Below are 12,830 nucleotides of genomic sequence, written 5' to 3'. Positions count from 1 at the left end.
GTTTTTTTTTTTTAAACAGCGTCGTTTTATACGAACCGATCGGTTATCGGTCCGGCCCAACCGACCGGTTCTAGGCCGATTCGACGGTTTTTCAGCAATTTTTTTTCCAAGCGGTTATAGGCGAAGGACCGGTCCGATTTTCAGAACTTTCAACTAAATATGTTTTATATGAACCAATAAACACGTCCTAAATAAAGGAATGAACATGTATTTGTCTATTTGAGATAGAATAATCATAAAAAAAAATATTTCACTAAATTTCAAACATTTTACATAAATTTAAAATAAAAAAATTATTTAAAATAAAAAAATTAATTATTATTAAATTTATAATTTTTGTTATCCTGTGAATTTTGATATCTTAATTTAAGAGTAATTAAACACTTGCTGTCGCATATTAATCAGAAGAAGACGATGTCGTCGCGAATTTGAAGAGCTCACCATGGACGATGAGAAATAGAGGGAGCGGCTGAGGGATGGCTGAGGCAGCAAACATGATGGGTAAGGAGGGCAGAGGCATGATAGTAAATTGTTCGATGGTCATAGTTTTTTTTATCTCCACATTTTTTTATGTAAACCCTCAAACTCTGTAATTCCATACCTACTTTACTATTTTTCAATAAAAAATAAACAAGAAAAGGAAAAGAAGCACAAACCAAAGCATTGTTACAAAGAAGCTCTTGATTTTTATATTCACCAAATAATTTGGGAATCAACACAAGGGTGCTGTGAAGCCAATGTGTATTTATGTTAGGAAGATGACAATTTTAGGATTCAAATTCTTGATACTATATATAAAATTTATTTGTTACATTCAATTTCTTTGCAACTATCACTTCTACGTTGTGAATCAACATTCAAAAGGAAAAACAAAAAGGAAAACTTATTGACAAATACAATAAATAAAAATGGTGATAATAAAAACTTGCATATGTGCATAACTCGTTCTAAAAGACTACTGACAGATGAATTTGGACATGCTGCTGGAAAACTCGAAAACACAGATTCAGCAAATATATATAAACAACAAAAGCTATGAAAAGGTGGAAAAAATTGAACTCATAAAGAAGAAAGAGATTTGGTTTTGACAACAGGTGGAGAACTAACTGTAGAATTATCTGTCCAATTCTTTTCACCCCAATGCCATAACATGCTCTCCCAAAAGCAGAAATCCTCAAAGCACGTCTTCAAACGTGGGTCTTTGATCTTAATTTTCCAGTGACCATCGCTGTAGTTTGCTTTCTGCGCCTGCCTCCGATCCCACTCTAATGCAGCCTTTTGCTTTGACCTAAGCAAACAGTACTTGTGCAAGTTTTCCGGCATGGCATCATGCACCTTCCACCATCTTGCATGAGCTACATTACTGGCAAACTCTTGCAGAATGTCCACATTCCAGTTACAGTCGTAATCACGGAAGCAGAGCCACGGCTTATTACCTAGATAGTGGATGACATAGAGGATGGGTGGTTCCGCTCCAAAGAGGCGAGTTTTCATGACCTTTTTCTCTTCCTCATCACCTTCCCAAAAATGTTTCAAGAAGTTCATATGCTTTGGAATCCGATGCCACCATGTGAAGATTTCATTCAGATAACCCTGGTCGCCTCCGTTGTAAGAGACGATTTCATTGATGTGATCCATCAGCAGTTGAAATGTGCAATTTGATGGCTCAATAACCATCACACCTGAGTTGAACAGCGTAGCATTGTTCCCTATGGCTGAAATTTCAGGCATCTGAAAAAGGAAATCAATGTTTCTGAGTATAAGCAGATCAGCATCAATGAAAATGATTTTGTCATAATCTGTTAGCTGCCAAAGGCGGAATTTGCTGTAGTTCCACTCATTATATGCTTCGGGTTCTGCTTTCGGATTCCTGATTCTTTGGATTGTATGTATCTTCCATCCAGCAGCTTCCAAACCACCCCTGTGATAGTCACTAATGCTCTCATCAACTAGAATCACAAGATCACGCGTTGAACCAGCCATGCGAATACTCTGAGCTGCAGTAATGGCCCCACATACATAGACGTGTGCCGAGTGTAGGATGGTTGCATAAGCTTCTCGTTGTGGTCTTTCTGAGTAAAAATTTTCTGCAAAAGGGATTTAGTCAGTAAGAACAACATATTTAGTTGAATCGTAAACTTCAAAAGAAACAGAATAACATGTCTTCCAATAGCCATATTGGCTTTCTGGAATACGTCAAGATTGAAAAACACATCGCACAATTTTAACTACAAATAACTGCAGACTCAGTTAACTTAAAAGTGTACACTTAATCTGACATGAAGCACCAAATGTCCAAATCTATTGAGATGGTTTGACATGCATGTTTGATATTGAAATAACAAATAGTACTGTTCAAGGTGTATAGTTCTTAAAACAAAAGAGTGATACCATCTTCACTGTAATTTTGGGTACATTGTGCTTCTTTGTTGTCATTTTTACTTGGTGTAAACTTCATATGCACTATGGGAAGAGTGATCCTTTTATTTGTCTATTTATATCTTTAGAAGAAGAAAGTGGACTACTGCATCAAAAACCTTAAACATGTGTTCCTAAATGAAGATGCAAACAATTTGGAGGGAAAGTGAAAAAGAAAAGACAAAGCACAAAACAAAGCATAGCATACAAACATGAAAAGTTAATCGAGTCAAGGTTTGTTCTGGTCCTCAAGATTGTGGTCATGATTCAAATTAGTGCTCGTGATTTCAAAATAGCAATTTGGTCCCTGAAGTTACACTTTGTGACTCACTTTGGTCTTTCTATAACAACAAATAAAGGACAAAAAGTGAATCTCAAAGTCTTACTTTAGGGATCAAGTTGCTATTTTGAGACATAGTAGACCATTTTGAATCATGGTCACAATCGCAAGGACCAGATGAACCTTTACTTGAATTTAATTCATAAGTTGTAACCAACCTTTAGCCTTCAACGGAACTGCAAGTTCACATGAACCAATTGGCAGTTGCAACTTGTCTCTAAGTGTATTCAGATTGGGTTCATAAAGCCAAGCACTCCCTTCGCGTTTTACAAGTTCTTTGCAAGTAAAGAGATTTGGGATGGGGATGCAATCGGTTACCAGAAGCATGCGCACTGGATGTAATCCTTTCGAAGAGGAAGCAAGTCTTGCTGCTTCGATTTGCAGATGCAGACGAGCCACATCTCTAGACCAGTGCCCTGACTTGTTGCAAGGAAGCTTGATGGCAATAAGATCAATCCTTGGTTTTCCAGGTACCTGAATCTTAGGCAGTGTTGGACACTTAGGAAACTCGTATTCTTCTTCTTCATCTATCCATTCAGGATACAGGACTTCCCAAGTTATGTTATTTGAAGCATAGTTCAGTTCTAGGGCGATGTGCTCTGCTTCTGGTAGGAGCTCTTTCCAGTGATCAATCTCACTTTCATTGAAGTTTAACAAACCAACACCCTGATATGTGTCCTTATCCTTCAAATATTTAAGAACTTCAGATATTTGGTCCCATTCAATATTTATAGTTGATAAGTAACGTGGATCAATACCATCAGGCTCCCTATTCCATTTACTAACAAAAGTTTGCCTGCAAAAATAATAACAGGTTCACGATTTCAGGGATTCAATTTCATAGTAATTGAAGTTGACGAGACAAGGCATTGTGTCAGAAGGATGCATGCTATAAAGTATACAGGGAGATATAATTTTTCATTCTAACTTAATGCTCCATGTGTACTTGGATTTGGTGAATATTGCAGTTGAATGCCTATGTGAGCAAACTGCATCTTTTCCAAGGGAAAGCAGATTTAAAATGGAGACTATCACAATATCAGGAAACAACCAATGGTCAAGGTAACTGTGAAAACATTGTGAAAGACAATTAGCCATACCGTGAAATTGTGTTTGATATATGATCAGTATTATAAACAGCTGGAGGATGAAAAATTGTGACTAAAGTTCCCAGTACAACAATGACCAAAACTAGTTTCCAATTAGGCTTGCAATTTATATTCCTATCTTGAAATGGAGCATGCAATGCCTTTTCAACATCCTTAAAATCTCTACTTCTTTGAGACCTAACTCTCTTGTTTGTATCTTCACTGCATCAAAAAGAAAGAAAGATTCAGAACGTATAAATGTAAAAGATAAAATCCTAGCATAGTCCAAAAATAAGCAGAGATTCAAGAAGTTCTGTTTCAAGAGCATGTTCAAGTTTTATGTCATCATCAATATATGCAAGGAAGCTGTACACATAAAGATGGGAAATTCCTTCACCATTGTCCCTAATGACATTAACATTAAATAAGAAAACAGATTGGCAAAGAACGAGGCACCAATGCCCACCCTTCAATTATAGCTGATTCAGAATCTTGAATCCAAATGAATTGAGAATGGTTGATATAGTATAAAATTGTTGTTGGATTTTGGTTTTCGGTTTTTCCTAATCTTTTGGAAGGAGTATCTCTTATCAATGAGTATACCTGTAACATCTTTCTCTTCTTGTTAATCATACTTCTCATTTTCTCCAAAAAAATAAATAAAAAATAAAAAATTGAAACATTTGCCCGTTGACTAAAAATTTTTACTTTGGGAACCACTCAAAGAAACTGAGAGAAAATACCACTCTAACCAGTACAAAGCAAGAAGCAAAGTCCAAGGCACTCTAGTTTTGCTAAAATAGAAAAGGGAGCAGCAAAATCTCCTATTACATTTATGAGTTAATCCTATAAACATGCTTTGTTTTAGTAGAAATTCTTAATTATGATTTTGCAAATTTAGTTAACTGATATGACAGAAATATTTTTTCATTTGCAAGGAAGTTTACAATAGCAAGAGTCAGTTCAGGTCAACAAAAGGTACTCTCCAACACCCAGTTCCAATTTTGTATCTTAGGACTATTTGGAACCAAACTTCATCCTCAACATGCTTAGGTGTTAAGGCTGCATTTGGATTCAGTCTCACAAACAAAAATACAGAGAAAATAGACATATAACTTCGTTTGGTTGTGGAAACAAGGACAGGGACAGAAACACAAAATTTATCCTCCAAGACAGAAAATTCTTGTATTTTCTTGTACTTCCGAAATGTGAGGCCAGGAAATATTCTCTTCTGTCTCTGTCTCTCCATCTCTATAGAGAAAAAATCCAAACAGAGTCTAATAGTGCCATCAAAATCCAATCCTCAGTTTCAAATGATTAAAGTTAGTTCTTACTTCCAAAGTTAGTTCATATTTCTATTTATTGCCATGCGAAACTGTGATCAAAGCATAACATTAGGTTCCAATAATCAACTAAACAAGTACAAAATAAACAAAAACTCACAAGAATTTCGCACTTGACAATCGATATTTATATGTAGGATTTTAATAACATGTACAAATCAGTTTTCCAAAATTAGACGTAGTAATCTAAAACTCTATTTATACCTTGATTCACAAAATTAACCATAGAAACACAAAATTAGGTAGCTAAGGAAAAAAAAACTAATGAGGATCCTTTTCTTGTTTCAACACGGATCACATTAACTGTAAGAAGAATGAGTAACCTTATGGAAGTTGACAACCGGTGACGTGGCTCCACGATGCCTGGGGAGGGTCCTCTCATCTCCGATTTTGCTCAACCGAAAACCAAGCCACCATCTGAGACTTCAATTCTATCAATGTAAACTCGGAAACAATAATAACAATAATTAATAATAAAGAGAACTTTTGAAGCGGGTTTAGAATGAGACCAGGAAGAGAAAAATATTTGACCGAGAAATCTGCGAGAATCTGGGAGCAAATTCAAAATGATAGAAGGTTTTTTTTTCTTGGAGAGAGGGAAACAAAGGGGCGGTTTGAAATGAGATGAATGGAGTTGACTAGGCTGAAGAGAAGAAGCTCCCAGATGGGATCAGCATTCAGCAATGACGGTGCAGGGTGCCAGCGGCCATGGCAAGGACCAAGGAGCTGTTGATTCGTATTTTAGTTTAATCTATTATTATTATTATTATTATTATCATTATTATTATTATTATTATTATTATTATTATTATTATTATTATTATTTACATATTAAAACAATAACAAAATTATTTATTAGTATAAAATATATATTAATATATAAATATATTAAAAATAACTTAAACATCACATAAATTTATATAAAAATATATAATATTTGATTTAATAATTTATTTTTATATGTACATAATACATTTATTATTATTATGTTATTATTAATTAGCAAAAATGATGCACAAATTATTATATTATATTATGTTTAGTATATATTTTAATAAAAATATTAAAACTATTTTTTATAAAATTTTTGAAAATATGACTTATTAGTCATATTTTATATAAGAATAATATTTTATAAAAAAATTATATCGTACAATTTATTATTTAATAATAATTAAAATAAAATATCTTTATAATAAAATAATTATAAAATTTTAATTAAAATATCATATTATATTTTATTATTAATTATTTTATGCATATATTAAAATTATCAACTAAAATTAATTATTAATATAAATATATATTAAAATATAAATATATTTAAAATAAATTAAATTAAATTAAATTATATATATTTATATAAAAATATATTAATAATTAATTTTAATATATAAATATTATTTTTGTTTTATTATTATGTCTCATGCCACGACTTGTGTATGAACAAACTACTGACAATAATGTTACATAAATTTTATTTATTTATATTATTATTGTGTTTATGTCACGTTTTATGTGTGAATTAACAACTATATAAGACAATCTGATAAAAAAAAGAGCTGTTGATTTAAAAGTAAGAGATATATACTCACATAAGTTTCTTTTGAAATTCTTTTTGGTAATTAACTTATATAATTAAAAAAAATGTTCATGTATTATTGCTAAATGATTAATAAAGGAATAATAGAATGACCTAGTTTTAGAGCGTGAGTCATTGACCAAACATTAATGATCCTGACACCTAGTCACCTACCCCAAATTTTATACTTTGGAAAAACTTCTATTCTCATCTACCCGGATTTTTCATCATTAAATTTCTATTTGGATAAACAATAATGATTAATTGATTATATTTATACAACCAATAATGTGAAAAAAATTCTTAATGTTTGGTGTTTTCTTTCTTTACATAACTAGAGAATGAAAACAAAGTGTATAATAAATTAATATTGAAGTATAAATTGATAAAAAAATATATATTTTAAAATAATTTATTTTAGTTATTTTTTTATCTTATCCAAATTCAAGTTTAGATTAGAAACTATATAAATTTATCATATTTATTTCAGTTGTAAATAGATAAAATCATATTCGAATCGTGTTTATACATATATATAAATTTTAAAAATATTATTAATATATTAAAATTAATTATTAAAATTAGTCATTAATATATTTATATATAAATATATGTATAATTTAATTTATTTTTTATACATATTTATATTTTTATTTTATATTAATAATTAATTTATACGTTATATGGTCAAACAATTGCACTACAAATTGAACCATTATTAAAAATGAGAAAAAAAATTAGTATTTTTTTAAATAGACGATAAAAAATGTTTAAAAGAGAACCCAATCAAGCCTACAAATATTGGCTCTCAATTGCAAGAGGCCAAAATTAGAGAGTGAGTTGTTGTTTTGTTATTGATTTCTTGGTTTGTTACTTTGTTTGTTTGTAAAGTCTTGGCCTGACTTTGTTTAAACTTTCACTTTTTTCAGAGGGGAATTGTAGGATGAGAAATCTAAATATGTTTAGAGTTAACCCTAACATTAAAAGCTTATATAACCATTGAAAAAATAATAATTTTTTTTGTTTCTTTTTTATTTCTTATTGTTTCTTTTTTTATTTCTTATCTCTTTTAAGATATGACTCCTCTGTATATTATTCTCATCATTTTTTGTTGAATTATTTGTTAGATTAAAAATTATTACGTAAAAAAATTATCTACGTTTTTATGTTTATAAGTAAGGATATTTTTGTTGTGTTGTGTGTCTTTAAATGTCCGTCTTTTGACGAGTTGGTCCGTTCCGCCTAACAGTGGGTTAGCGAGCCAAGTCTGCTAAATTTCATTTTTTTATTTTTTATTTTTATTATTAAGTATTAAAAAATATAAATTATTTAAAAAATATTAAATAATATATATAAATTCACAACTATTTTAATAAATTTATAATTTCTAAAAACATAAAAAAATTATAATTTTTAAATTTACAAATATTAAAATCTTTATAATTATAAATATGTAACAAACATAATCATAAACTAAGAACAAACATAATCATAAACTAAGTTTTTTGAAAGAAAATAATAAAACTAATATTGTCCAAAGTAAAATAAATATTGTCCAAAATATATAATTAAATATCTACAAATTTAGAACATAATCAATCAAACGTAAAATATAATCCAAAACACTAAATTAGAACATCTTCAAAAAAAATTCTGAACCTGGCGGAAAAGCCTGCCCTGCCTCGCCAAATGCTACCAAAGCCCGCGGTTTAAGCGGTGCAGGTTAGGCGGGATTGTGATGTGTGACGGTCTCAATTTTCCAATCCTACCCTTTTTTTTTTTGCGGGTTACGCAAGCCGGCCCGCGGTTTTAGGCCCGTTTGTCACCCCTACGCATATCATCATATTCCGTTCGACACACGTGTCTTCTTATCAATTGTGTATTACTAAAAAAATAGAAAATAATTTTTCAAACATGTTTAGACACACATAAATACTATCACGTATGGGCGTGTTCTATAAACCCTGTAAAATTAGCTAATAATAAATCAATAAATTAATTTTTAATAAAAAAATTAGAAATGCAAGTTTTATAGTTTAATTGGATAGAGCTAATAAAAATAAGAATTTTAACACTAATTTTAAATAATTTGACCCAAAATTAGACCAAATGGGCCAAACCGATCGAATCAGACCCAAACCGGACCTGGAGCCCAACCAATTCACTAACTTAAGTGAGCTTCAGTTCATCCTCTCTCTTCTTCATGCCAAGAACACTGAAGTTCAGGGCAAGAGAGGGGAGAAGAACACTCCAAAACACCAAACCCTTGGATTTCATTCAAATCCACGCAACGTTTTACTCCGAGCTCTAGTCGCTGCATCGTTTGCGACCACACGTCTGCAGTGACGAGCTCTATAAAGACCGGTACATTGTAAGGTAAGAACACCGCTTTCTCATTTTCAATTTCGTCTTCTGAAATCTGAAAATTTCATAGTTTTAGGGTGTTGAGATTTTGGTTAATTTAATGTTTTAGGATCAAATTGACTTGAGGGATTAGTGGACTTTTGCTAAATTGAGGTACCTCCAAGGTAAGGATTATTAACCCTAGTCAATCCCTTGATTTCATGTGTTAGATATTGAAATTGGTCTATGTATGTGATAAATGTGTTAGTTGTGTATATGTATATATATATATATATATATATATATATATATATATATGTAATATGAAGCAAATTGGGAATGTTGGAAGTTTTATTGGAAGCTTAGAGTTGGAAATTAGTTGCTGAATTTTGGTGTTGAGGCTTGCAATCTTGCCTAGTGGGTTGTCCTGGGTTATACGAGAAAATCAGTCAAGGTATAGTTTAGGTTTCTCGTATTTAATATATAATGTCTTGCGAAAATTTAGGGTAGATGACCATAGGATAGGTTGGGAACGCATGAGTATGTTGAATGTTTAGTGCTTTTGATGATATTGTTGCTATTGATTGAATATTTGCTAGATGATTATTGTTTATGATGATGCTAGGTTGTTAGGTGATGAGTTGATAATGGTGATATGAATAATTAAAATTGGAAGTTCGGAAGTTATGCGTGTCGAAAGTTCAGAATGTAAAGCTGAAATTCAGCAAATTTAGCCATTTTTTGACTAATCTGCACTGTATGCGTACACGAACCTCTCTATATGCAAAGGTCGTCTCTGTCTGGCATGTATGCGTACGCATACACATGACATGCGTACGCATAGCCCTGTTTTTCAGCAAATGAACATCTTGTGTTTCAAACCCAATTTTGAACCTCTAAACCCCTATTTTCATTCTTTTAGCCATAGATCTTAATAGTATGTCTAATAATGAGATGAAACTAGGAAAGGGTGATAACTTGAGAGTGAAGTAAGGTTGAAAAATGATAAATTATGTATGAAAAATGCAGAGAAGTGAAGTATATGTGATGCCATGACTATAAAGGATGATTATGCATTGATTATAAATGATTATGAATGAATTGGAAAAATGATGAAAACTGAATTGGATTGTGAAGTTGAAGGATTATGAATGAATTATAATGATAATAAAATTGAAATTGATTGTGTTATGCCTCCAGGTAAGATGCAGTGGTGTCATCCGCTTGTTCCGGGTAAGAGGCGATATTGTCGGGTAAGATGTAGTGGTGTATCCACTTGTTCCAGTTAAGAGTTTGAAGCTTCGGGTAAGATGCAAGGGTAGAATTCTGTCGCCGCTTGCTCCAGGTTGAGAACTATAACACTACCTGGGTAAAAGGCAGGGTGAAGCTGCCCCCTGCTCCGGGTACGTGGATAAAATGCAAGGGTTGCGGCATTGTCCACTTGCTCCGTATTTGGTGTTCTATCCAGGGTTAGCTACTGGACATGTCGGGTTTGGCTTTATAACCGACAGATGAGACTCATCAGCCATAGGATAGGCATGTATCATATGCATATTGTTTTAATTGCTTGTTTATGCTCTAATTGAGAATGCCTATGTAACTTTCATATGCTTACTTGTATACGTGCTACTTGCATTACTTGTATCCTAATTGTGTTTGTTATTGTCTGCTTGCTTGTCTGTGTGATTCTATTGGTGTTGGATGTTTTGGAGGAAAGAGGATGAAGGAGAGTTAGGTTAAAGTATTTGGTTAAGTTTAGGAATCCTTTGAAAACCACCCTTATTTATTGTTTCAATTTTAATTCTTAAGTTTTATAATCTGAGTGTCGGAGTTCTAAAATTACCTCTAGCATTCCCAGGACCTTATGTCTTATGTACGTGTTACCTTTACCATGCTGAGAATTCCCGGTTCTCATCCCATACAATGTTGTTATTTTTCAAATGCATGACGAGAGGTATCTCGCTAGGCGTCTAGAGCTCTGCAACGAAGTGGATCTTTTGGGACTTTATCTTGGTGTATAGCTTATATATGATTATATGTATAGAACTCTCGTGATAACTTGTTTTACTTTTGTACCTCTTAGAGGTTTATGGAGAACTAGAGTTTTATATATGTATTTCGGACCTTGGGTTATGTATATATGTATGTAAATATTTTATGGCCAACCTTAGCTTCGCAGACTAAGTTGGAGTTTGTTACTTTGTACTCTTGACCTTCTGTTCTTACTCTGTGTGTGTGAACTCTAGCTTTTTTCGTACGCAAGTTACGTTATTTCTGAGCGTTGCGCTTTTAATTTTACGATTTTGTTTTACCTATTCTTCGAGGCTCCTCGTATATTATATTCTTTCTATTAAATATATGTATATATATTTTATTTTAGAGGTCGTAATACCACACCATCTCTGTTTTACGACTTAAGCGTAAAACTCTGTGTGGTAGGGTGTTACATGTTCAATCTTATTTATGTATTCTTAAAATAATTTTAGAGATAATATATTATTATTTATTAAAATAAAAATTAATTTAAATATTTTATATAATTAAAAATATTAAAAATAATTAAAAAATTAATATTTTTAATATTAATAAAATATTAAAATATCATTATAATTTCTCTAAAAATTAAAAAATTATATATTTTATATATAAGTGGTGTCTTTTATTTTATAAAAATTTAAAATTTATATGTTCTCATATCATATTATATCCGTGTATTATACATATAAATATATCTTTTTTTTCGTTATTTTTTATGACACTGAGGTGCACCATTATCCAAAATTATTATTGATAAATTATTTTGTAATAATAAAAAAATATTATACGTAAATTAAAATAAATCGGTATATATTTATGTATAAATATATATTATTTAATTTATTTTTAATATATATTTTATATTAATAAATAATTTTAATATACACCTATTATAATTCATGGAATAATGGTCACACCAAATACCCGAAACTTATCCGATGCACTTATCCATGACAAATATGTTGTGTAGGAATTAATATATACACGATATACATAATGAGTAAACATGCATTTTTAATAAAAATAAATATGCTGTGTATCTTCTTTAAAACATGGTTCCTATGTGCTCTATCATCCAAAATTGTTGTTAAATTACATGGTAGGTCAGAAATAAATCAAATAATCACACACAAAATTCAAAACTTATCGACTACACTTGTCCATCACAGATAAATTTTGCATAAATTAATGAATATGATATTTTTTAATTAAAAAGTAACAAAACAAACAAACAAAAAATAAAAAAATAAAGAACTACTTAAGAAACAAGGTAGTATCGTAGAATGCTATTTTCAAATTTTTTTAGGCAATGAAAACTTCACTTGATGAGTATGAGTCTTTATCTTTGTCTTTATTATGATATCTGCTACTTTGTTTGCATCTCTCAAGATTAACAGAAGGTCAACACGAGCATTTTCAATACATGATGTCTTAAATTTTCAGCACGAAAAGATCAACAAAACTAGAATTATCCTAAAAATTATTAATAAAAATAAAAGCATTCACACGATCTGTTTTACAAATAACATCTTTTTTTCCCCAAGTTCCAAGCTAGAAGATATCCTCTCCAAATAACAAATAACTCTCCTTGCAGAATATTACGACTCTCAATTGTTCCCAAATATCCTCGTTGCTAACTTTCATTCCAATCTCTGCTAACACAGGCAAACTAATACGAT

At 31.1% G+C, this 12,830-nt stretch overlaps 1 protein-coding gene across 2 annotated transcripts; it reads right to left on the bottom strand.

The window, feature by feature from the left end:
• Nucleotides 1-899: 899 nt before the first annotated feature.
• Nucleotides 900-5,902, bottom strand: LOC112697406 (putative UDP-glucuronate:xylan alpha-glucuronosyltransferase 3). 2 transcript variants are annotated; one of them, XM_025750568.3, is made up of 5 exons: nt 5,699-5,902; nt 5,513-5,612; nt 3,859-4,068; nt 2,917-3,554; nt 900-2,087 (listed from the first exon to the last, which is right to left on the bottom strand). In XM_025750568.3, exons 2-5 carry the CDS (start codon nt 5,569-5,571, stop codon nt 1,060-1,062), a joined length of 1,935 nt encoding a protein of 644 aa, XP_025606353.1. In that variant the 5' UTR covers nt 5,572-5,612; nt 5,699-5,902; the 3' UTR covers nt 900-1,059. The 2 variants fall into 2 exon arrangements, with proteins under 2 accessions (XP_025606353.1, XP_025606352.1); XM_025750567.3 differs by having other exon boundaries at nt 5,513-5,606.
• Between the last annotated feature and the right edge of the window lie 6,928 nt (nt 5,903-12,830).

The sequence above is a fragment of the Arachis hypogaea genome, chromosome 6 (genome assembly GCF_003086295.3).
Source record: "Arachis hypogaea cultivar Tifrunner chromosome 6, arahy.Tifrunner.gnm2.J5K5, whole genome shotgun sequence".
Taxonomy (NCBI): domain Eukaryota; kingdom Viridiplantae; phylum Streptophyta; class Magnoliopsida; order Fabales; family Fabaceae; genus Arachis; species Arachis hypogaea.
Note: the sequence above shows the minus strand (reverse complement) of the source record. Positions and strands in the feature narration are given on the sequence as shown.